General features: G+C 42.5%; 1 protein-coding gene across 1 annotated transcript in view; it reads right to left on the reverse strand.

Moving 5' to 3' along the window:
- Positions 1-16779: 16779 nt before the first annotated feature.
- The window catches only part of trmt2b (tRNA methyltransferase 2 homolog B), a 41219-nt gene continuing 30904 nt past the window's right edge, over positions 16780-27094 (reverse strand). The window contains exons 12-13 of the mRNA XM_041194781.1: positions 24224-24323; positions 16780-17001 (exon numbers count right to left, since the gene is read on the reverse strand). Coding sequence (XP_041050715.1) covers positions 16875-17001; positions 24224-24323 — 227 coding nt within the window. The 3' untranslated portion in view covers positions 16780-16874. The remainder of the gene's footprint in view (positions 17002-24223; positions 24324-27094) is intronic.

Here is a 27094-nt window from a genome sequence, read left to right on the forward strand (position 1 = left end):
ACATCAATTATCAGCGCTCATGTTAAGTGTCTCACATTCTGTAATGCGTGCTAACACATTGAAGTCTGACAACCTAGGTCCAGGCTCCCTCACAACTAAAAGATGCATTCCATGAATCTGGATTGATTGTGACTGCAGGATCTCGGGACTGCTGCAACCAGTTACCACTATGCATTTCTCCTGCAAAGTTGACAGCAGACAATGCCATGGAATAACAGGCTCTTGCGGGGAGACGTGGTCATCATTGTCTTCAACTGAGCCTGCCAGTTGGGAATGTTGATGTGGGAGCCTCTATGCCTTTCGTAGGTTTGTGGGAACCTGAACCTTCACTTATTTAATGTTCCTATGTATTCTTCAATCTCTCCACCAGCTATTTCTTTCCTCATAAGAGATCCACAGAGTACATGGCAACAGGAGGAAGCCATTCAGCCCCTTGAGCCTGTTTCATCATTCTACTGGATCAAGGTTGATCGGTTGTTTAGCTTCATATACCCATCAGTCCCCAATTATCTCAATCCTAACAGAAGTCTATCAATTCCACTGTTCAACATTTCATTTGATTCAACATCTACAACCCTTTGGAGGGCTAGTACCAGATTTCCAATATCCTGTATGTGAAAAAATGCTGCCGGATTTCCCTCCCCAATGGGTCCAACTTCCCTTTCTTCTATAGAAGTGGTCTCTTTTCTGCCATTGCTTTCGCCTTCAATGAAAATTAACCTCTTCCATCCACTTTCCTTCCAAAGCAGCGGTTCTCAAACTGGGGTCTGCAAATTAATCTCTCCTGAAGGAGAAGAGAGAAAAGCACAAGAGGGAAAAGGGATGTAAGAGAAAACAGGCCAGTTATCCAATTTGTATATTGGCAGGGTCTCTTGCTTACTTTAGGTAGGAAGGGAGGGAATGTGGGAGGCCAGCTACTGCTGTAACACCCCAATGTATTCAATTTGTAGCCATGTGGTGAGCAAATGTAAACAAAAAGCTGCCTGGCCTGCTGCGTATTTCCAGGATTTTCTGTTTATGTTAGTCCCTTAGAATCATTTGAAAGTTTATGACACAGAAAGAGCCCATTCATGGACAATCATGTCTGCACCGCTGGAAGACAAGCCCATCCAGCCTAATCCCACTTTTTAGCATTTGGTCCGTAGCCCTGCAGATTACGGCACTTGAGGTGTATATCCAGGCACCTTTTAAATGAGTTGAGGATTTCTGCCACTACTATCCTTTCAAGCGGTGAGTTCCAGACCCCCACAACCCTCTGTGCGAAAAAATTTTTCCTCATCTCCCCTCTAATCTTTTTACCAATCACTTTAAATCTCTTGTTGGCTTGATTCCTGTAAGCATGGAAATGCTGCCGGTTTGACTTAATTGAATCTTCCACCTTGTTACAATATAAATTCCTTGCATGGTTAAATAACATTAAGAAACTGGGCTGGTCTATAAAATATTGCCAATAAATTACGCTTAACTGAGTAGTCTGGGATAGAACTGGATGGAAGAAATTTCCCATTAATGGACGGGTTCATTTTTAATTAAAATAGTAACCTGCTTTGAGCCTGTTAAACATCTAAATTTGACACAACCACTGTTAATTTCGATTGGACCAATTGCTATTTGTATTGGATGTGATTTGTGAACTGAGAGGGTTTGTAGGCCATTAACAGACAACCTTTAATCACATTAAAAGCAGTGCAGTAGCCACTCACTAGAATGTTAGTGGAGCTACACATCCTTCATCACTGGTTTGTCAGGTCTGTCACATCGCTGCTTACATCTGAGCAATTGGATACAAATTGCTACTCTAAGCAATTATCTAATTTCTTAAAAGCATTAAGAAACTCATTCTTTGCAGCACTTTTGTATTATGCATATTGTATTGTTTTATTTTAGATTGGAAGTCCCCGATTACTAATTCATTTGAAAAGGAATGCTTCGACCAAAATAGTTTGAGAACTACTGTTCAAAAAGGTGCTCCAGAATAGTTTCAGGTTTCAAATTGGCTCCATTCCTGCATTTTTGGGTCACATACCCCCTCTTGTGGTTATCTCTGGCAAGGAAGCTCAATGATTCTACACATTTCAACATGGTGCTTTTTCAAAACACACAAAAATTTGTGCACTGTGAAATTTGGCTCCTTAATGCCCATTTCCTTGGTGCTATGGGTGTCATTTTGCATCTGCGACGCATATATACACTGTTGGTGCCAACCACATTGCAAGGAGTGTGTGGCACATACTGTAGGGCTTTGTCTTGACTGTAATAGTTCTGACAAAACCCTTCCTCCCTAAATGATGTTTATTGTATATCAGTTAGGGGTTAATTGTATCCAAATGTTGGGCATTAACTAGTTAATCACCTATGTCCATATATAGGGTATTTTATTGGCCGGTATGCAATATGTGTCTCTGTAAATAGAAGCTTGTAAGTGAAGAAAGTCTAGGCTCCAGAGTCTACACTTCACTACCTGCCTCCCCAAGTTTTGACACATGGGTCTAGTAGTATGTATTCCAATTGGGCTACAGCATTGCAGAGCAGAATACACTGCCAGAAGATGTAGGAAGCAAGAGTGGGAGAAGGGGTCTCAGCACGAGGCCATATTTACCCTAGTTGTTCAAGGGAGAAATTCTCCTCACTCAATCTCAGTGAAGATCAATGAATTTTCCCAGATGGTTCATGATCCTGATGTCGGCTTCAATTCCAGGTTGGGAACCTGGACATGGCTGTGGCGAGATGTCAATTGTGATCTTCCTGGAAGCAGCCAAAAAAGATGCTGCCGACAAGCACCCAATCCAATTAAAGACAGCGGGCGGACCAGGGGAGCAGGAGGTGCAATAAAGAATCCACAGCGTTGTCTGGCCGGCAGCCCCAACGGGAGAGATGGACACTGCTGAAACAGGGAGGATGCAAAGGCATAGAGGTGCTCTCTGCATCATTCAGAAATGTTAAAAACATTCTAGGTCACGGCCATTAGGCCAGCATTGTGGAATGGGGAGTCTTCCACAGGATAGCTTCCAGCTGCAGCAGTGAACTTCACGTCCTAGTGCGTTTGTGCTACGTGAGTGAGAGAGTGAGAAGAGGCATCAATGGCATCCCAATATGGCACCAGAATGCCATTTCCAGTTAAATCCCGGGCTCCAGCCTCAGTGGTAAGATCTCAGAAGTGTCACCACCTTTTCAAATGGCGCATTAATGGGCCTAATTTGCTACCCACTGCTGATGGGTAAGTAGCCTCTATCAAGCTGACCCCTGCCTCTGACAGGATCGCTTGGAGGCATAAACACTTCGGATAGCCATCCCAATGCAATATTCTGCGACATTATTCTTCAGTCTGCCTCTGCAAGGCTGGGAAAATTCAGCCCAGTGCGTCACATTTCTCTATTTCAATTAGGATGTCCTCACTGTAAACTGCCATCTGCTGCAGCTACAAGTACATTGCCCAAGCAAGGTGTGGATGACATTGGTAGCAGACTGTCAAGATGCCCTGGGCCATGAGCTTTTATGCATCTGGTTCCTTTCAGGCTGGAGCTGGTAAGATTTGGTGAGAATGGGAAAGAGGTGTGAAACAATTGAAGCCAAGGGGAAACAGTAAATTTATATATTTTTAAAAAATTCTTTCATAGTGCATTGCTGGCAAGGTCAGCCTTTATTGCCATTGCTAATTGCCCTTGAAAGGGTGATGGTGAGCCACTTTCTTGAATACAACTGAGTTCGGTCCAGTACTCTTATTTTCCAGTTCTACTGGTGTTCCATGTTAAGGTATACAACAGTAGTTTGGACCAGTATTCTTAATTCCCAGTTTTTACTGGTTTTTTTCCTTCTGGGATTTCAGGGGGCATTTAAGAGTCAACTACGTTGTTGTGGGTCTAGAATCCCATATAGGTCAATCTGGCAGATTTCCTTTTCTAAAAGGACATTTATGAATGAAATAGATTTTCCCAACAATACAGCAGTTTCATAGTTACCATTACTAATACTAGTTTTAATTCCAGATTTTTTTTAAACTTAGTTAACTGAATGTAAATTCCCTAATTGCTGTGGTGGGATTTGAACACACATCTCCAGATCATTAGCCAGTGATCTAATCACAATGCTACCATGCCCCTAAAATAATCAGAGTAATTAATCAGAGTAATTAATCAGGTAAAAAGGATTTTTTTAAAAAACAAAATGATAGGACAGCTGAGACCCATTGCCTATAATTCCGGTGTCATGTGGGAACTGCAGGATGCTTCCTGGATAATCACATGTGCCGGAAGTGCCTCCAGTTGCTTGACCATGAGCTCAGGGTATCTGTTGCACAAAATAGGTTGAATTTAACCATGACCTTTCCCCTTGCGTAGAATTGTGAAGACTTATCTCTTTCAGGACGTTGTTAATCCCGCAGCTACAGAGGGCAGAAGAGAATAATAAATGGCAGAGTAGGAAGAGGCAAGAAATGCGCAAAACTCAGTGGTACAAAGGGATCTTGGTGTCCTGGTACCTGAATCACAAAACATTAGTATGCAGGTACAGCAAGTGATTAGGGAGGGAAATTCAATGTTGGCATTTCTTGCAAGAGGAAAGGGATATAAGTAGGGAAGGTTTTCTGCACTGTACAGGGTCTTGGTAAGACCACATCTGAAATACTGAGTACAGTTTTCATCTCCTTTTTTGAAAAAGGATATGATTGCATTATTAGCAGTTCAGAGAAGTTTCACTCAACACTTTCCTCTGATGAGGGGTTTATCTTATGATGCTTCTTCAGAATGCATATGGACTCAAAACATTAACTCTATCAATTTCTCCTCAGATGCTGCCAGACCTGCTGAGTTTTACCAGCACTTTTTGTTTTTGTTTCAGATTTCCAGCATCTGCAGTATTTTGCCTTTAGCTTATCTTATGATGAAAGGCTGAACAGGTTGTGCCTATATCCATGAGTTTACAAGAATGAGAGGTGATCATTCTGAAACATATATAATCCAAAGGGACTTGATAGGGTTGATGCCAGGAGGATGTTTCCACTTGTGAAGAAGACTAGAACTAGGAGACACCATTTGAGAATAAGAGGTCTCCCTTGTAAGACAGAGATGAGGAGGATTTTTGTCTCTTAGAAGGTTGTTAGTTTGTGGAATTCTCTTCCACAGAAAGCAGTGGAAGCTGGGTCACTGAATTTATTCATACAAACGTACATGCGAACATACGAATTAAGAGCAGTAGGCCACTCGCCCCTTTGAGCCTGCTCCGCCATTCAGTAAGATGATAGCTGATCAGATTGTAACCTCAACTCCACATCCCTGCCAACTCCCGATAAATTTTCACTCCCAAGGCAGGATTAGAAAGATTTTTGGTAGAAAAGGGAGCCAGGGATAATTGGGGGCAGAGAGCAAAGTAGAGCTGAGACCACAACCAGATCAGCCATGATCTTATTGAATGGCAAAGCAAGTTAGAACAAGCTGAATGGTCTACTCCTGCTCCTAAGTCCTATGTTCCTTTGCAGGATTATGGCATTCTCAAAATGGTTTTCCGCAAAGAGTACCAGTGAGGGTATCAACAGCTTGGGAGAGTGCAGTAAAGAGCAAATCCACAGCACTTTGGAGCAAATGACTGCAAAGGGGAGCACAGAAAAGTGTAGAGAAACAATGGCTAGAAGAGATTCGATAGTCAGGGGCATGGACAAATGTTTCTGCAATCACTGTCAATGTGTATCACATTGTGCATTACCTCTCTAGAACCACAATAAAGAACATCACTTGGAGTCTAACTAGTTTTAACCTGTCCTCTCTGACCCAGGGATCCTCAGAGAAAGGACAGACAATCGTTTGAGCTCCCAGAGAAGTTAATTTGAGCACAGATATCACAGCCAATATGGTACAACAATCTGTGTATTCCTGAAGCAACATTACCATGTTATTAGACATTACAATTAATTGAAGGGTACCTCATTACAGCAGCTATAAATTAATACTTAAAAATACAAAAGTTTGCCAGTGGGTCTGGGCTAATGTTCAAATGTAGAAGATTCTCACATATCATTTTTTCATTGTTGGTTAACTATGCAGAACAATTTTTCATTGCAGTAGGAAGCTGTTGTGCAACTTGTTTTATACAATTGTACCTTCCTTAGGGTAAATGGGATGGATCAAAAAGTAAGCGTATAAAAAAGCAGCATACGAATGTCAGCTGTGGTGACAAATGCCCCCATTTATAAATATGCCATTGTGATACCCATCAGTATATGCAAATTGCCTGGTTTTGAATTTAAAGGGGCCGTCTTCTGCCAATATTGTGTAATAAAGTTTGCTTGTAGCAGTCTCTTGAGGGACAAACATCATGATTGCAGTCACACAACTCACCTGTTCAAGATTTTTAAATGTCCCTTAAGCCTATTTCCAGCAACACCAATAGTCATGCCTGACTAGCTCAGTTGGTAGAGAATACAACTCAAACTCGAGATCGGGGATTTGAATCCCGTTCGGCAGTTGTGGTTTTTAGAGCTCATGGTGTTTGGGCAACACATTAGTTAGCCAATCCTTTATGCATGCTAACAGGAAACAAAGAGTTGGGATAAGTGGGTCATTTTCAGGTTGGCAAACTGAAAATAGTGGAGCATCGCAAGGATCAGTGCTGGGGCCTCAATTATTTACAACGCATTTTAATGATTAAGGGACCGAATGTATTATAGCCAAATTTGCTGACGCCACAAAGGTATGTGGGAAAGCAAGTTGTGAGGAGGAAACAGCCTGCAAAGGGATATAGGTACATTAAGTGAGTGAGCAAAAATTTGGCAGATGGAGTATAATGTGGGAAAATATGAGGTTCCACTTTGGTAGGAAGAATAGAAATGTGGAAACTGCAGAATGCTGCAGTACAGAGTGATCTGGAGGTCCTCATACATGAATCACACCCTGTAGCATGCAGATACAGCAAGTAACTAGAAAGGCAAATAGAACGTTGGCCTTTTTGCAAGGGGGATGAAATATAGGGAAGTCTTGCTACAACTGTACAGAGCATTGGTAAGATCACACCCAGAGTTCTGCATGCAGTTTAGCTCTCCATATTTAAGGAGGGATATGCTTAGATTTGAGGCAGTTTAGAGAAGGTTCACCAGGTTGATTCCATGGATGAAGGGGTTGTCTCAGGAAGAAAGGTTGAGCAAGTTGGACAGATACGCATTGGAATTTAGAAAAGTAAGAGGCGATCTTATTGAAACATTTAAGATTCTGAGGGGGATTGGCAGGGTGGATGCTGAGCAAATGTTTCCCCTTATGGGGGAATCTAGAACTAAGGGGCACAGTTTCAAATAAGAAGTCTCCAATTTAAGATGGAGATGGGAGGAATTTCTTCTCTCAGACAGTCATTAATCTTTGTAACTCTTTAATCCAGAGAGCAGTGGAGGCTGGATCATTGAATATCTTAAAGGCTGAGTTAGATAGATTTTTGATCAACACGGGAGTTGAGGGTTATGGGGAGAAGGCAGAAAGGAAAATGGAGTTAAGGCCACAGTCAAATCAGTCATGATCTTATTCAATGGCGAAGCAGGCTTGAGGGGTCAAATGGCCTACCCCTGTTCCTATCTCTTATGGTCTTTACATACTTTTACATTAAGTGAATAGCATACATTGATTTGAATTTTTGACAAGTATTAGCAAAATGGCACAGTTTCTTTTCATGAGAAACATAATCAGACTGACTATCACAGATGGTAGAAGTTGTTGAAGCATGTTTTCCTATCAGAATGTATTTGGATGACGACTTAATCTCTGTTCATTATCACACTTCGGTGCTGCACAGCCATTTATTATGCAGAGTCTTACAAAACTCAGCAGAATTCTTCAGTGTTCAAAATATATTGTAACCTGAATATACCCTTAATGATTTAAAACGCTCTCATCCAACTGACCCCCGACTGCATCGACAGTCTCTATTCATTGGGAAATTCTGTAGACCTGTGCCAGAAGTGTTTCTGCAAACATACCAACAGTGGGAGTAAGGCTGTGCAAATGGCATTGATTGCAGATGCCACATTGATGGCTAAGTGTTTACAGTCTTGACTATGCCATCTGATTCAAATGTATATGCGTTATTAGCACTTAGTGATTATAATGTGTCTTAACGCGAATACTTTAATGACAACTATTATTTTATGGTCTCTGATGATGCAAAGTCTCAGAGTGAATATACTAAAGATAGCTCTCATTTTCAATAAGCAATTTAACTGGCAGCAATCCCTCAGTGGTAACTTGCTTAGTATGGAGACAAGGTGCACACTGACCTCCTTAGGTGCATCAACAAGAGATGGTCTCCACTGACGGTCTACTTGGTAGTCACTTTGTCAAAATCTAAAATGAGTTGAAAGACAACAACTGATCAATCATTAATTGTTCACTAGCTTTCTGTTATGATGTTAAATTATATTAAAACTGTTCAACAGTGGATATTTCCCTACTTAGATGGGTCTGAGTCCCACTCCAGTCTTTGGCAGAAACTCTAGACTGGCACTCTGGTACAATACTAAGGGAATCCTGCACTGTCTTTTGGATGAGACACTAAACCAAGGGCCCATTTGCCCTCCTGGTGGACCTGAAAGATCCCAGGCAGCATGGAAAGAAGAGCAGAGGAATTCTCCCCAGGGTCCTTGCCTTACCCAACATCACTAAAACGTATGATCTGGCCATTTATCTCATCACTATTTCTAGGACCTTACTGCACACAAAACCGGTTGCCATGTTTGCCTATAAACAATGCTGACTACAGTTCACAAGTAATCCGTTAATTGTATAGCACTTTGGGACATGAAATTGCTATATAAACTTTCTTTATTTTATTAGGGTACAACCAAAAAAAAGCTCCTTTATCAAGTCATAAATAAAATTACTGTTTGTGAGAGCTTGCTGTACACAAATTGTTTACGCCCTTACTATTCTGACTACATTTTGTAATGATCTTTGACCCAGAAATAATACAGTAAAGAAAATTTGTAATTCCTCTAAAATGTTTGTGGAATCTATAATTGATTTTAAGAATGTTTGAAAAAAAATTGAGTTTTCATCGATTGTAAAGGGCTCCATTGCAGTTTTCTTCAATAATAAGAAATACTTGTCCATGTGACCTGGCGATCCTTGGCCTGGAAGCAGTAGCAACAAGAAAGAAATTAAGAAACCATGTAGCTGTCAGACACAAAGGAGAGCTACAGACAAAAGAGAGCTAGAAGTAGAGGAGTTGGAAGGTGAACGTGATCAGTGCAGATGCACATATAAAGAGAAAGCAGACAGACATAAAGAGGAACACAAAGAATCCTTGAAATGAGAAGAAGCAAATCTGTCTCAGGAAGAGATCAGTTTAGCTGTTTAGCAGAAAAAGAGACAGGAGCTCTTAGAGATACTGTGTGAGCCAAATGAAAAGGTCTAAAACCTGGGAATCTGTATGAATAGCTCAGGCATGCTGGGTGTTTTCCCAGAAGTAGCCAAACCATGAACCTGGGTGTTATCGGTTGGTCAGCTGAAGACCAATTCTGAAAAGCTACACCATCAGGACTGTTGAGGGAGACACAATTTGTAGAAGTGTGCCTTACTGATGATAATGGTACCCATGAAACTTGGGGGTGAAAGCTGTTGTTGGATAGGATTTCTGACCTACCTTGCATGAATAAAGAACAGCATATTGTGGAACTGTATAGCCATGTAGCACCACTTTTGTGTAAGTAGTGAGATGAATGCTTGTGGCTGAGTAAGACGTATGAACTAGTTAAAGTGAAATTTATCTTTTTTATTTGAAGTGTCATTTGCCTGTTAATTCATGTTTAATTTTGTGTTAGTTCTGATTTGTGTTGAAATAAAAGCTACCAAAAATAGAATCTTGTTGGTAATTTCATTATTTGGGAGTCACTCAGTAAATATGGTTACTTTAGTTTGCAGTTTTCCCAAGATAATTGTAACAACTTCAAAAAGTTCTTAATTAGCTGTAAGGTGCCTTGGGGTGTCTTGAAATTGAGTGAAAAGCACTGTATTAAATGCACGTCTTTCGTCTTTCAAGGCTGTGAAACACCAGCTACACAGCAAATGCTATCAGCAACTCTGGTTCAGTCTCCAAACTCATACCAAAGCAGAACAAACCACCTGTTTTCATCAGGTTCAGAACTACAATGTGGCCTCAACATACATGCAACTCCTGAGAGGGGAAAGTAACTGGCAACAACTTGCCACAGACAGAATGACTATTTTGCTTTCTTTCTGCCAGTCCAGACTCTTCACGTCTCAGATTGGAAGTAGAGAGAGAACACATCAAACCAAGAACACAGAACCTAGGTGTGCTAAAACTCTGCACCACAGTCACACTAACTACAAATGCCTGAATTTTGCAGAGGCTGACAGAAAGAGTGGCAACATGCTCTGGTTGTATTTGATGCCCTGATCTTAAATCAAGCATTTCAGAAAGATGGATTTTTTTAAAAACCTCTTTGATGACTGATGCCTTAATCTTGTGATTACTAGGTTCTGAGCATCAGCATGACAAATAATGAATTCACTCAGGTTTGTAGATGACTTTCTCTTCAAACTTCCTGATGTTTGTTGTCTTCGAAGGTCTAACATTCCCAATGTTCAAAGGCTAGAATCAAAGGCAGGTTCTCATAACTGAGATGGTATTATGAGAAACAACACTAGGTATGGGGGAGAATAAATAAAAAAGCACCACCCAGGATACTCCAGCATCAAGACTATTCAAATACATGATTCCTCTTGGAATTCATTACATAAGAACATAAGAAATAGGAGGAGTAGGCTATTTGGCCTGTCAAGCCTGTTCTGCCATTCAATAATATCACGGCTGATCTGATTGTGGCCTTAACTTATGGAGACAGTGACATAATAGTAATGTCACTGGACTAGTAATCCAGGTGTCCAGGCTAATGGCCTGGGGACATGGGTTCAAATCCTACGATGGCAGCTGGTGGAGTTTAAATTCAATTAATAAACCTGGAATTGAAAGCTAGTCTCAGGAATGGTGACCATAAAACTAGCAGGGATTGTTGTAAAAACCCATCTGGTTCACTAATGTCCTTTGAGGAAGGAAATCTGCTATCCTTACCTGGTCTGGCCTACATGTGACTCCAGACCCACAGCAATGTGGTTGACTCTTAAATGCCTTCTGAAATGATGTCAAATATTGTCTGATTATGCGCCTGTGAAGAATCTCAGTGCATTTAGTTATTATAGGTGCTATATAAATGTAATTTGTTGTATCTTCTAATACAAATTGTATTAAACTAGTGCAAAGGCTTCATATTATGCTAAAGGTATGCACACACTCCATCAAAGCCCTTCGATAAGATGCCACATAATAGATTAGGAAATAAGGTCAGAGCACGCAGAGTCAGGGGCCAAGTAGCTGAATGGAGAGCTAGCTGACTGCAAGAAGAAAGCAGAGAGGAGAGGTAAAGGGTAGCTATTGAGAATGACAGGAGGTGGGAAGTGCTGTCACAAAGGGTCAGCGAGCACAGCATTGTTGTTCACAATTTATATTAATACTTTTGATTTTGGAATACAAAACAATTTCTAATTGGGAACATAGTCAAATTTGTGGAGGCCTTCAACAGAATTGCAAAAGATTAGTAAACTTGAAGAACGGGCATATAATTGACAAAATATTTTCAACCTAGAGGAGTATGAGGTATTACATTTTGGTAAGAATGAGGTCATATATTACTTTGAAAATAAGATTCTAAAAGGAGTAAAGGAGCAAAGGGATTGGGAATACAAACTACTTAAAGTTGTGCTACAGATTAATAAGGCCATTAAAAAAGCAAAAAAGCCTTGGATTTCTTTCTGGGGGGATAGAATTGAAAAGTAAGGAAATCATGTTAAACTTGTATTGAACCTTTTTTAGGCTACACTTGGAGTATTGTGTACCGTTCTGGTCATTGTAAGAATATAGAGGAACTGGAGAACATGAACATTTGGGAGACCCCTGAGTCACCTAATAGAAGTCTTTAAAATTATGAAGGGTTTGGATAGAGTAGATGAGGCCATCAATATGAGACAGTCACCAAGAAATTCAATAGTGAATTCAGGAGAAACTTTTTTGCCTAGAGAGTGGAGAATATGAAACTCATTACCACAGGGAGCGGTTGAGGTGAATGCCATGGATGCATTCAGTGGGAAGATAAGCATTCAGGGTGAAGGGAATAGAGTGTTAAGATGAGAAATGGATGGGAAAGGATGGGAGAGGCATAAATACCAACATGTTGAGCTGAACGGCCTGTTTCTGTGATGTATATTCTATGCAATTCTAAGTAATCATTAAGATCCACTGATGATCTTGTTATATCATTTTTTTCTTTTTTTATAGAATTTTGTTTGCAAGAGGCTCTTCTGATCTTAGGAGATGGCTCCATTCACATTGCAGGCTGTAATGCCCACATAACATTATTTACAGGTAGATGTAAAGACCGCGCTACATTGTTGTAATGGCGAGAGAGAGACAATATTGTGGGTGTACCTATATAAAATGTACTGCAATGATTCAAGGCGGTGGTTTATCATCAACTTTTCAAGCAATAGGGATGAGCAATAATGACCTTGCCAGCAACACCCATATCCCATGAATTAAACAAAAACAAATTTGGGTGCTGTCAGCATACGTGCAGAATCTGAATGTGATGTCTTTGGATGATGTAGCTCAAGGGCAGCATATAAGCAAGGAAAAGGAGGGGAGAGATCCTTGAATTCCAGAAAAAATGGTGCAGGGTCTATAAAAGAAGACACTGAAAGAAATTCTATGACTATGACTGGACAGTTGAGTGGAGCCAAGCAAAGGAATGATGGAGGAGAGGTATTGAAGGAATTTTGCACTCGAAGATCAATCAATAATCTTCTACTCACTTACATTAGGAAAACTTAGTGACCCCATCTTCTAGTGTCACAATCCATAGGCAGTATCTTGTGGAACATATTTTTGGCTTTTCAAATCAATTTTAGCCTGTCGCTCACTTTAGTGATCCTCAAGTCAGTAGCTTTACTGCTAAAATCCTGAAATGCAGGCTGTAATTATTTTTAGTTTCATAAAGTACTTCTAATAATTCTAAGATTTTTTGCACTAGTAGCATCAACTCTTCAGTATGTTTTATAATTCTACATTAGTGTTACCATCCTCCAAGTATCTTTTCGAATATGGTCTGGTACAAAATGTTATATGTATTGTACCATCCAGAAGACATGAAGGAATATATATATCTACATCAACATGGCTACTCTATAATTATTTTTTAAATGGACAAAGGCTTTTCCCTGACTAGCCATCACTCACACCAGAGGAATTTCTAACCTTCAGAAACCAACAGAAACCTTGTTATCTTTAAAGTAGTGCTAATTCCTCTCTGACTGCAGAAAATCAAATTCCAAAGAAATGCACCAATACCCTTTACATTTCTAAGGCAGAGCTATGGCCAATGGAGATGGCATATCTGCAAGGACAAAAGGGACCCTGAATCCTCTTTTAAACACCTCAATATTTCAGACCTGGGAAAATACATTGTTTTTTTCAACACCCAGAAGTGGGAGATATGTCACATGACCTTCCCCAAGCTGCTAGGACCTGTAATATCGCCATGTAGAACTGAACCCAGGCAGTCTACCATTTTACCACCTAAAAAGGTAGCAGCAGAAAGAGCTCTATCTAGGTAAATTGCCTTGCCCTCATCTACACTGTGTACTACTGGAATATTAGAACTCCTGTATCTGTGCCTATAAGTCTCATTCATCTCTATGTGCCTTCTTCCATCATGGAGGTTCTTGCTTCTGGAAAGTCAGATCATTCTTCAACAGTTTCAACCTGCCAACCTCTCTCATCCTTGCCTAGTTTTGCTCCTGCCTGCCCTGGTGCATCTTCAGGAATGGCTCCTCCTCCATGCACTGTTGACTTCTCCAAGAATCCAGCTTTGGTTCCTTCCCCTTCCTCATCCACATGCTGGTTCTCAGTGACATCATCTGTACTTATGAGGTATACTGCTGTATGTGTGTTGACAACATCCAGCTCTATTGCTGCTTGATCCCAAGCTGCCTCCTATGCTCTCTCTGAACTTCTAAATGAAAGAGAATAATATGAGACATTCACTTTAAAATTCATTGTGGCTCATTATCTAATCACCTGGGAAAACTCATGGATCCTTTTGCACCAGAAGGAAACATACAGTTCCACAAATGGTTTACCACCCACACTGAACAAATCCTACACTCAAGACTGTGACAACTCTCTGAAGCTAACCCAGTGATAGTGCTGGGTCAAAATACCAACTACAAGTCCAAGTTTTTGGAATAGGCTGAGGCTTTCTTTTAAGGAGCATTAATGGAATGAGTCAAAAAAAATTGCTGGCTTCAATTTTCTGATAATTGAGAAAACATGACTGACGAACCCAATGTGCCAATACATATGCAATATCAATAGAGAACAGGCCTTGCCAAAAGCCTTGCGTGCTCTGCTCCATGAATGGAGGTTTAGCCTAATACCCCAGCCCACATGCCCTGCACCATGGAAGGTAGGCCTGGCTGAATGCCCTGGCTCCTGTACCCTGCACCATGAAGGGCAGATCTGGACAACTCTCCAAAAGGAGATTCTCAACCCCAAGTTGAGCAGGTTTGTCACAGAAGAGATTTATCCAGAGATCTTTAGCTCACAAGGCCAGGAATCAGAACATCTGATGAAGGCAGAGAGTTTTTAAAGAGCTACAGGTCACTAAGTCACAGCAGAGACATGTGGGCAATGCTGCCCTGTTTCATGATGAAGAGATAGGGATGGCGACGTATCAAAGAATGCTGCCCCAAGATGAGGCTGAAGGGCAGTAAAAACACATCTGTCAGCTGTTTGTAAGAAAGGTTGCTGTCTAAGTCAATGCAGTCATTGAAAGCCCCTTGTCCCCAACCATGAAGAGGAGAGATTTGCTATTTTCTGGAGGAATGCAAAGGGAGACAGGCTCCTCACTTTTGTGCACATTTTTCTTGTGGACAATCATCAGACATGCTACAAACTGAAGACAGGAACTCCCATATCAACTGTGAGGTACCATTTCAAACCTGGTACACAAACATTGCCTTCCTGCATGTACTCTTTCAATCAATCAATGCTGGATGATGCACTACTCCTAGAAAAGTGCGACAGATCAAACACTATAGGAACAGGAGTAGGCCACTTAGCCCAAGTTTGTTCTGCCATTCAATTAGATTATGGCTGATCTGCACCTCAAGTCCATTTCCCTGCTTTTGCTCCACATCCCTTGAACAAGAATCTTGATTTCAGTCATGAAAGGTCCTACTTTCCCAGCATCTGCAGCCTTTTAGGGGAGAGAGAGCTCCTGATTTCCGCTGCCATTTGTGTGAAAAAGTGCTTCCTGATTTCTCTTCTAAATGGCTAATTTTATGATTATATCGCCTTGTTCTAAATTCCCACATCAGAAGAAATCATTTCACTGCATCAGCCTTATCAAATTCTTTTAACATTTAGAACAATGATCAGATCATCCCTCAGTCCTTTATACTCAAGGGAATGCAAACCACAGATGCTTAGACTTCCTGTTCAATAGCTAAGGGTTTCCTGGGGCAAGCAGCCCAGCAACTACTTCCCATTTATTTTCTCCCACTTAATTTCCTTATTTGTGTCACTATGAATTCTTTGTGAATAACAGCCATTCCCATGCATAATGAAATGACTGTGGTCAGGCACCGTTGAACAAATTTGTTTGTGAACTTAGGACGAAGGGCCCAAATCCCACATAGGTGTGTCTACAATGTCTTGGAGAAGCCCGTTACACTGTGAAAGCTCAGAATCCTGTCTGTTGCCTCCTTTCCACAGGGAAAGCGGATAAAGTGTCACCTTTTGCAAACACAGTATCTTTCACGTACTTGATCCCCACTCCCGCTCAGAGGTAGTTTTCACACCTCTGCACCAGAAGGCTGTGGGTTCAAATCCAATTCTGGAGACTCAAGCTGACAAAATCTTGGCTGACATTCCAATGCAGTACCGAGCATATACTGCACTTTAAGAGGAGCTGCTTTTCAAATGTGGCATTAAACCAAGGCCCTCTCCGATGGACGTAAAAGATCCCACAGCACTGAAACAGATTGTGGGTCATAATCACATTGATGTTTTTGGGACATTGCTGTGTAAAAGTTTGAAACATGTTTCCTACATTAGAACGGTGGCTATACTTCAGAAATGCTTCACTGGGTGACAGATAGATAAAGCAACTCAAGGATAGCTTCATTTGGTGAGGCCTCCTGAACAATTCATCTTCATCTGAAGCAATCAGCATTGGAACCTGACAAACGTCCACAATTAACATTGTACACAGCCTTTCATTCATTCTTGGGATGTGGATATCGGTGAAAAGGCAGGCATTTATTCACTATCCTAATTGCCCTGACAATTGAGCTACATCACTTCAGAGGGCAGTTAAAAGCCACATGTTAGTGTGGGACCAGAGTTACACATAGGCCAGACTCAGGTAAGACGGCAAATTTCCTTTCCTAAAGGGCAGAAGTTCAGTTTTCAGCAAATCCAATAGCTTTGTGCTCACTTTTACTAATACAAGACTTCTTATTTAAAAAATAATTTAAATTCAGATTCTCAAACAGGCATGGAGGGGATTCAATTGTATTCTCTAGATTTATGCAACATAAACACTAAACTGTTCTACTCATGGCAACGAAGTGCTTTGAAGGAAAATGTTGACTGCAAAAAAAAAAGCCCAAAAAGAGAAAACTTTGAAGCGAAAATGACTAACGCATGAGGGAAAATAATAAAATTGTGCAATAATATTTTTAATATATTTTATTAAAATATTAATTTTTTTTAATATTAAGTGTATGTTTTCAGCAAACAATCTCTTCACTCAAGGGGTGGTCGCTGACTTATCTCTCAAATAGCAGCACAAGCTCACAGTGACAGGTGTGCGGGAACATGTCCACAGGTACAGCTAATGTTGGAGCGAAGGGATCACCAAACAGCTTCTTCTGTTGGTCAGGCGGGCAGCACAGTCTGAAAGAAGCAAAAACTGTTATAGCTTAGAGAGCAATCGCTCAACTAGGACTATGTTCTACTTGCTGTAACAGACCAGCAGGTCAATAAAATTATGAATTTTGATTATTGTATCTCTGAACTGTTCTGCACATGACCACTTCTGCTGGCACAAACTATGAAATTATTCAAATAGGCCTGATTTGTTTAGGGCAGTTTATGGTTTCAAATAATAAACAAATTTGTTTCCCACTTTTAATAATTTTTCTCAGCTTCCCTGCTCCTCCTGAGCCAGGGGCTTCTTTTTGTTGACAGAAGGGCTAACTGGGGCACAGTGGTGAACTCTAACTGGGTTTCAGTCAGGGCCAGGAAAGGAAATCGTGGGCTCTGGTGCTTCTCTTCTTTCTGGGTTCCTTATTCACCCCCTCCCCCACATAATGACCCTCCCCCTCAGTCATGCATGATATTTTTCCCCTTTTCAAGATTCACCAATCACAGAAAGGTACTAGCAAAATGATGACACCCACTGTTGGCATCTAGTTACAAATATCATTGGATATCTATGCAGCATGGTCATTAATATTAAGAGCACAACAATATAATGTAATGTTAGTTTTTGTGTTTCCTTGAAGTAATCCCACTGCAACAGTTAAACCAGAGAGAGTGAAAATTTTATTTTATCAGCATCATGCAATAATTTTAATTTGGCAGAAAATATCCTATTGGTTATTTAGAACGCTGTGCAGATGATAACACTGAGTTCAACGACTGCCTCAGCCATTATTAACATAATCTACACGATTCACCATATGAACATGACGACAGTAAATTCATATATGGGGGGGGGGGGGAAGATTTCAATACTTGCAACCCAGATAAACTGGACAAGATCTTTTCCCTTCTGTAGAAGAATTAGAAGACATTCTCCTGCCTGGTTACATGATATTATTCAATATAATTATTTCATAGGAGTGTAATTGGATTCTATTTTATCAGTAATCTCACAGGGTAGAAAGATCAAATGACTCCTGAAAAACAAAGTAGAATGATTGAACAACATAGGTCTTCACTATCAGTGAGAAGCAGTGGAGTACTCAGGTGTCTCTGTGCGACACAACTTTTAAGGGGCCAGAAAACAAAGACCGAATTGTTCACAATTATATCTGTATTCTCTTGATTAGCAAGTCTGAAAACTCTGCTGATTGCTGCTTCTCGCTACAATATATTTTCAATATCTGCTTTACAACACTTTATCATAATGATTCAATACCTCAAAAGCACCAAGATAGAGTGGGATAATAGGAAAGGACAAGATTGAAGTCAATGGAAAAGACTATTGAGAATCATTTGCAGGATAAAACAGGTTACTGATTCGCTAAGAGCTCATTACATGCTCCTGTTTTGGCAATTTCACCCTGCAAAGAACCTGCTCACAGTAAACTTTCATTAGCAACAAAATAAACAGAACAAAAACAAAAACAGAATTACCTGGAAAAACTCAGCAGGTCTGGCAGCATCGGCGGAGAAGAAAAGAGTTGATGTTTCGAGTCCTCATGACCCTTTGACAGAACTTGAGTTCGAGTCCAAGAAAGAGTTGAAATATAAACTGGTTTAAGGTGTGTGTGTGGGGGGCGGAGAGAGAAGTGGAGTGGGGGTGTTGTTGTAGGGACAAACAAGCAGTGATAGAAGCAGATCATCAAAAGATGTCAACAACAATAGAACAAAAGAACACATAGGTGTTAAAGTTAAAGTTGGTGATATTATCTAAACGAATGTGCTAATTAAGAATGGATGGCAGGGCACTCAAGGTATAGCTCTAGTGGGGGTGGGGAGAGCATAAAAGATTTTAAAAAAAATTTTTTTAAAAATAATGGAAATAGGTGGGAAAAGGAAAATCTATATAATTTATTGGAAAAAAAAAGGAAGGGGGAAACAGAAAGGGGGTGGGGATGGGGGAGGGAGCTCACGACCTAAAGTTGTTGAATTCAATATTCAGTCCGGAAGGCTGTAAAGTGCCTAGTCGGAAGATGAGGTGTTGTTCCTCCAGTTTGCGTTGGGCTTCACTGGAACAATGCAGCAAGCCAACGACAGACATGTGGGCAAGAGAGCAGGGTGGAATGTTAAAATGGCAAGCGACAGGGAGGTTTGGGTCATTCTTGCGGACAGACCGCAGGTGTTCTGCAAAGCGGTCGCCCAGTTTACGTTTGGTCTCTCCAATGTAGAGGAGACCACATTGGGAGCAATGAATGCAGTAGACTAAGTTGGGGGAAATGCAAGTGAAATGCTGCTTCACTTGAAAGGAGTATTTGGGTCCTTGGACGGTGAGGAGAGAGGAAGTGAAGGGGCAGGTGTTGCATCTTTTGCGTGGGCATGGGGTGATGCCATAGGAGGGGGTTGAGGAGTAGGGGGTGATGGAGGAGTGGACCAGGGTGTCCCGGAGGGAGCGATCCCTACGGAATGCCGAAAGGGGGGGTGAAGGGAAGATGTGTTTGGTGGTGGCATCATGCTGGAGTTGGCGGAAAGGGCGGAGGATGATCCTTTGAATGCAGAGGCTGGTGGGGTGATAAGTGAGGACAAGGGGGACCCTATCATGTTTCTGGGAGGGAGGAGAAGGCGTGAGAGCAGATGCGCGGGAGATGGGCCGGACACGGTTGAGGGCCCTGTCAACGACCGTGGGTGGAAAACCTCAGTTAAGGAAGAAGGAGGACATGTCAGAGGAACTGTTTTTGAAGGTAGCATCATCAGAACAGATGCGACGGAGGCGAAGGAACTGAGAGAATGGGATGGAGTCCTTACAGGAAGCGGGGTGTGAGGAGCTGTAGTCGAGATAGCTGTGGGAGTCGGTGGGTTTGTAATGGATATTGGTGGACAGTCTAATACCAGAGGTTGAGACAGAGAGGTCAAGGAAGGCAAGGGAAGTGTCAGAGATGGACCACGTGAAAATGATGGAGGGGTGGAAATTGGAAGCAAAATTAATAAATTTTTCCAAGTCCCGACGAGAGCATGAAGCGGCACCGAAGTAATCATCGATGCACCGGAGAAAGATTTGTGGAAGGGGGCCGGAGTAGGACTGGAACAAGGAATGTTCCACATACCCCATAAAGAGACAGGCATAGCTGGGGCCCATGCGGGTATCCACAGCCACACCTTTTATTTAGAGGAAGTGAGAGGAGTTGAAGGAGAAATTGTTCAGCGTGAGAACAAATTCAGCCAGACGGAAGCGAGTAGTGGTGGATGGGGATTGTTCGGGCCTCTGTTCGAGGAAGAAGCTAAGGGCCCTCAGACCAGGATGGTCTGAAGGCCCTTAGCTTCTTCCTCGAACAGAGGCCCGAACAATCCCCATCCACCACTACTCACTTCCGTCTGGCTGAACGTGTTCTCACGCTGAACAATTTCTCCTTCAACTCCTCTCACTTCCTCCAAATAAAAGGTGTGGCTGTGGATACCCGCATGGGCCCCAGCTATGCCTGTCTCTTTATGGGGTATGTGGAACATTCCTTGTTCCAGTCCTACTCCGGCCCCCTTCCATAAATCTTTCTCCGGTGCATCGATGATTACTTCGGTGCCGCTTCATGTTCTCGTCGGGACTTGGAAAAATTTATTAATTTTGCTTCCAATTTCCACCCCTCCATCATTTTCACGTGGTCCATCTCTGACACTTCCCTAGCCTTCCTTGACCTCTCTGTCTCAATATCTGGTGATAGACTGTCCACCAATAACCATTACAAACCCACCGACTCCCACAGCTATCTCGACTATAGCTCCTCACACCCCGCTTCCTGTAAGGACTCCATCCCATTCTCTCAGTTCCTTCGCCTCCGTCGCATCTGTTCTGATGATGCTACCTTCAAAAACAGTTCCTCTGACATGTCCTCCTTCTTCCTTAATCAAGGTTTTCCACCCACGGTCATTGACAGGGCCCTCAACCGTGTCCAGCCCATCTCCCGCGCATCTACCCTCACGCCTTCTCCTCCCTCCCAGAAACATGATAGGGTCCCCCTTGTCCTCACTTATCACCCCACCAGCCTCCGCATTCAAAGGATCATCCTCCGCCATTTCCGCCAACTCCAGCTTGATGCCACCACCAAACACATCTTCCCTTCACCCCCACTATCGGCATTCCGTAGGGATCGCTCCCTCCGGGACACCCTGGTCCACTCCTCCATCACCCCCTACTCCTCAACCCCCTCCTATGGCACCACCCCATGCCCACGCAAAAGATGCAACACCTGCCCCTTCACTTCCTCTCTCCTCACCGTCCAAGGACCTAAACACTCCTTTCAAGTGAAGCAGCATTTCACTTGCATTTCCCCCAACTTAGTCTACTGCATTCATTGCTCCCAATGTGGTCTCCTCTACATTGGAGAGCCCAAACGTAAACTGGGCGACCGCTTTGCAGAACACCTGTGGTCTGTCCGCAAGAATGACCCAAACCTCCCTGTCGCTTGCCATTTTAACACTCCATCCTGCTCTCTTGCCCACATGTCTGTCCTTGGCTTGCTGCATTGTTCCAGTGAAGCCCAATGCAAACTGGAGGAACAACACCTCATCTTCCGACCAGGCACTTTACAGCTTTCTGGACTGAATATTGAATTCAACAACTTTAGGTCGTGAGCTCCCTCCCCCATCCCCACCCCCTTTCTGTTTCCCCCTTCCTTTTTTTTTCCAATAAATTATATAGATTTTCCTTTTCCCACCTATTTCCATTATTTTTAAAAAAAATTTTTTCAATCTTTTATGCTCTCCCCACCCCCACTAGAGCTATACCTTGAGTGCCCTGCCATCCATTCTTAATTAGCACATTCGTTTAGATAATATCACCAACTTTAACTTTAACACCTATGTGTTCTTTTGTTCTATTGTTGTTGACATCTTTTGATGATCTGCTTCTATCTACTTGTTTGTCCCTACAACCACACTCCCACTCCACTTCTCTCTCTCTCTCTCTCCGCCCCCCACACACACACCTTAAACCAGCTTATATTTCAACTCTTTCTTGGACTCGAACTCAAGTTCTGTCGAAGGGTCATGAGGACTCGAAACGTCAACTCTTTTCTTCTCCGCCGATGCTGTCAGACCTGCTGAGTTTTTCCAGGTAATTCTGTTTTTGTTTTTGTTTTGGATTTCCAGCATCCGCAGTTTTTTTGTTTTTATATATATATTATTATTAAAATAAACAGAACTCCAGCCATGATTCCACCCTCTGTTTGCAAGATAATCATGGATGACAAAGGCCATCTAACCCATCTAATCTCATCCATCCAGAATTACATATGTATTAGGAGGAGTAAGCCATTCGGTCCCTCGAGCCCACTCCACCATTTGATAACATTGTCCACATTATAGCAGTGACCATAACTTGAAAATATTTAAGTGGCCGTAAAGTGATTTGAGACGTTATGAAAGGTGCTGGATAACTGTAGGTTTTGTCTTTCTTTCATTATATCTGTATACAGTAGCCAGGGTGACCGCAGCAATGGTGAAATTGGAGACCAATGCTGATTTTCTAAGGATAATTAATCACAGAGTAATCAACTGATGTCAGGAAAGTGGCTATGAAGAAATCACTACATTTAGAAAACAATTCAACTCTGTAGCTAATATAACCTTACCTCTGGTCTCTTTGGCACCAATCCAAAATATACAATAAATGCATCTGCTTCTTTTATGCTAATGACACTATCCTCAGGATTTGTCAATTGGACATCTACCAGCAGGATAGGAAAAATGTGCAGCAGATTGAAAAATTCAGATCAGCAATTCAGAGAAGAATGATACAAGGTACATAAATTCAGTACAGCCTTAAATCAAGAACTAGATTGTTTCCCTTTCTCCCAGAAACTGTCATGCAATTAAGTTGTACACTGAACTTACAGCCTAAAATGGAAAAAATTAATAAGAAATTCCAATAGCAAAAAGCGACGTTCCCACCCCACACCTGTCACCAACCCCTCCAACAGCCCCCAATCTCTCCCCACCCCTCCAACCCCAATCTATTTTCCACCACAGCCATCTAAGAGCCAAGCTTGCACCCAGCCATCCAACAGTCCCCCTCCCCACCTCCCTGCCCACCCGTCCCCGCTCACATGCCATGCTTCCAGCAGCCCCAATCTCCCACCACCTCTCCAATAGCCCCAACCTACTCTCCACCACTCCAAGAGACACCCAACCTTCCCCCACCATTCTGCCAGACCCTGTCCTGCCTGCCCTTCTGCTTCCCCTTCCTCCAGCATCCACTTGGCTCCAAAATAGAGATTTTACTTCCCATTTTTCAACCAACTCCTCTCAGTTGTTGTGCTGCTGCCATTGGCCTTCAGACAGCTCAGTAGTTTTTCGAAGGGCTTTTCAAAACAATTGGAACCACGAAGCACCCCAAAGGTCGGAAACAGCAGTGCAGCAACTGACAGATCAGCTTTATTAAAAAATCAGAACTCAGCTTGAACGCTCCGATTTTTTTTTAAGTCAGTCTTTCAGGGCTGCAGCCCTGCAGCCTCTGGCTACTCGAGCTGGCAGTCAACAAGAACCTCTCTTTAGAGCAAAGGGCAAGGGCCCCCCACCCCGGTCCAGATGTTTGGCACTGTCTGCACCCCCCTCCCCTGGGCCCTGGTTTAAGTTGTCCCCAACGGCATACTTTAACCAGTATACAGCCCCCCACAATGGACTCCAACTAGGGTACAGATCCTCCCAATAGCAGTTTGACTGGGGCCAGCTGTCATCCAATAGTTTGCCTAAATAAGCCTGGACAGCAATTGTTGGCAGACTACCCAACAGTGAAGGTCATCATAATAATGCCCATTCTGTTCAAGATTGTCCCCTCCCTCCACAATTATTTTTCAAGTGAATCAATGCGGCTTGTGAACTCGCCTTCATTTTTCTTCAGGAACCTCTTTTTATCAGTCCTCACTCTCCAGGTTCAGTCAGCAAGTCTATGCAGTTCCTAGATCAGCCTCCACACTAGGTAAGTCGCCATCAACCAGGTCAGTCTCCTTCCTGTCAGGTCAGCAAAATTTTGACTTTGCCAAAATCTCTCAACCCCGCCTTCACTAGTTGATCAAACAAAACTCCACCCCTGCTAATTAGAAGTGGGTGCATCCCTGGACTAACTGAGAGGCTATATCTTTTCAGCTAACTTGGTCCAGGTGTTGAGGCTCCCTATCGAACTTCCAGGTGCATTGACTTAAATGGGAATTTGTGTGACTGACCAGCAGTAAAATGGCTTTGAGTATTTGCCAACGCTACCTACTCAACAAAGTTCCTCATTGCTTCACCCTCTGGTTTGCAGGAGATGTACACAAGCCTCCGGATCTGCTCACAGTTACGAATTGCTCGCACCACCCTGTAATCTGAAAGAAACAAAAAGTATATATGCCCCATCATCCACAGTTTAATAACTTAACACACTCCTCTGCTCAGCAAGCCTGTGACTATTCAGTCACTCTATCAGTAAAACTGGTCATTTATCAAACCGTATGCCTCAAATAAGAGGCTCTCATTGAAAGGCAATTCCCACTTTGCTTTGATACAGGAAAATCTGTGTTATCCAGCATGCTCCAGGAATGGGAGGTGCCAGTTAATCGAATATGTTGGTTAACTAACATGTGAGTTCCACATTTTCGTTCAATGAGAAAACTCCAGGATGATCATGAGAAAACTCCAGGATGATCATGCAGTTATTGAAGTATCACAAGAGGTGCAGGAGGGCAGGAATTGAATGAGCAACACTGAGGGAAGATGGTGCTGTAGAGCACAGGGACACCGAGACCAAGGTGAGGATTGGCTGCCGATAACTAATACCAGTGAGTTTGACAGCTCCAATCAAAAAACAGACCCGGTCTGCTCCAGAATTCCAATTAACAGAGAATTACAGTTGGTAGAGTGCGGGATAACAGAAGTTTTACATCCACCAATCCAAGGCCAACATTTGTTACCCATCCCCAAGTGTATTTGAGAACAGCAATGACCATCTCCAACAAGAGCAAATATAGCCAGCTCCACTTGACATTCAATGGCATTACCATCACTGAAACCCCCACAATCAACATATAAATACTGTGGCTACAAGGGCAGGTCAGAGGCTGAGAATTCTGTGGTGAGTAACTCACTTCCTGATTCCCCAAAGCCTGTCCATGATCTACAAGGCACAAGTCAGGAGTCTGATGGAATACTCTCCACTTGCTTGGGTGAGTGCAGCTCCAAAAACACCCGAGAAGCTTGACACCATCCAAAACAAAGCAACCTACTTGATTGGCACCCCATCCACCACTTTCAACATTCATTCCCTCTACCACTGACGGACAGTGGCAACAGTGTGTCCTAAGTCACCAAGGTTCTTTCTACATCAGCTTCCAAACCCACGACATCTACCACCTGGAAGGATAAGGACAACAGATAAATGTAAACACCATGATCTGCAAATCCCCCTCCAATTCAATAAAAGCAAAAAACTACGGATGCTGGAAATCCAAAACAAAAACAAAAATACCTGGAAAAACTCAGCAGGTCTGACAGCATCTGTGGAGAGGAACACAGTTAACGTTTCGAGTCCGTATGACTCTTCAACAGAACTAAGGAAAAATAGAAAAGAGGTGAAATATAAGCTGGTTTAAGGGAGGTTGGGACAAGTAGAGCTGGATAGAGGGCCAGTGATAGGTGGAAATAACCAAAGGATGTCATAGACAAAAGGACAAAGAGGTGTTCATGCTCGTAATATTATCTAAGGAATGTGATAATAAAGGTACAGATAGCCCTAGTGGGGGTAGGGGGAAGGGATCGAAATAGGCTAAAAGGCAAAGATAAAACAATGGGTGGAAATACATTTAAAAATAATGGAAATAGGTGGGAAAAGAAAAATCTATACAAATTATTGGAAAAAAGGGGGATCGGAAAGGGGGTGGGGATGGAGGAGAGAGTTCATGATCTAAAATTGTTGAACTCAATATTCAGTCTGGAAGGCTGTAAAGTGCCTAGTCGGAAGATGAGGTGCTGTTCCTCCAGTTTGCGTTGAGCTTCACTGGAACAATGCAGCAGGCCAAGAACAGACATGTGGGCATGAGAGCAGGGTGGTGTGTTGAAATGGCAAGCAACAGAGAGGTCTGGGTCATGCTTGTGGACAGTCCTGGCTTGGAACTATACTGCCGTTCTTTCACTGAGGCTGGATTAAAAACATAGAACTCCTTTTCTAACAGCACTGTGGGTGTACCTGTACCAGATGGACTGCAGCAGTTCAAGAAGGCAACTTACCACCACCTTCTCAAGGGCAATTGGGATGGGCAACAAATGCTGGCCAAGCCAGTGATGTCCACATCCCATGAAAAAAGGTGGCGGTGAGCCACCTTATTAAACTGCTGCAGGTACACTTACAGTACTGTTAGGGAGGGAGTTCCCAGATTTTGACCCAGTGACAGTGAAGGAACAGCGATGTAGTTCCAAGTCAGGATAGAGTATGGCTTATAGAGTATTCCCAAGTGTCTGCTGCCCTTGTCCTTCTAGGTGGTAGAGGTCACAGGTTTGAAAGGTGATTTTGAAGAAGCCTTCCTGAGTTACTGCAGTGCCTCTGTGTGCTGGTGGTGGAGGGAGTGAATATTTATGGTGGTGGCTAAGGTTCCAAGCTGCTTTGACTTGGATGGTGTCGAGCTTCTTGAGTGCTGTGGCAGCAGTCAGGCAAGTGGAAAGTATTCCATCACACCCCTGGCTTGTGCCTTGTACATGGTGGACAGGCTTTGAGGAGTCAGGAGGTGAGTTACTCACTGCAGGATTTCCAACTTCTAACTTGCTCCTGTAGTCACAGTATTAATATAGCATATAGTTCACTCTTACATCCACCCGAAATGGCCTAGCAAGCCACTCCGTTTTATCAAACTGCTATGACGTCTACAAAAAGGAACAAAACAAGACGGACCAACCAGAATCAACCTAGGCACTGGAAACGACAACAGCAAAAAAAAGTCCTGTCAACCCTGCAAAGTCTTCCTTACTAACATTTGAGGGCTTGTGCCAAAATTGGGACAGCTGTCTCACAGGTTAGTCCAGCAACATCCTGACATAATCACACTCACAAAATCATACCTTACAATCTCCCCGATGTCATCACCACCATTCCTGGGTGCATCCTGTC

This window comes from Carcharodon carcharias, chromosome 9 (genome assembly GCF_017639515.1).
Source record: "Carcharodon carcharias isolate sCarCar2 chromosome 9, sCarCar2.pri, whole genome shotgun sequence".
Classification (NCBI taxonomy): domain Eukaryota; kingdom Metazoa; phylum Chordata; class Chondrichthyes; order Lamniformes; family Lamnidae; genus Carcharodon; species Carcharodon carcharias.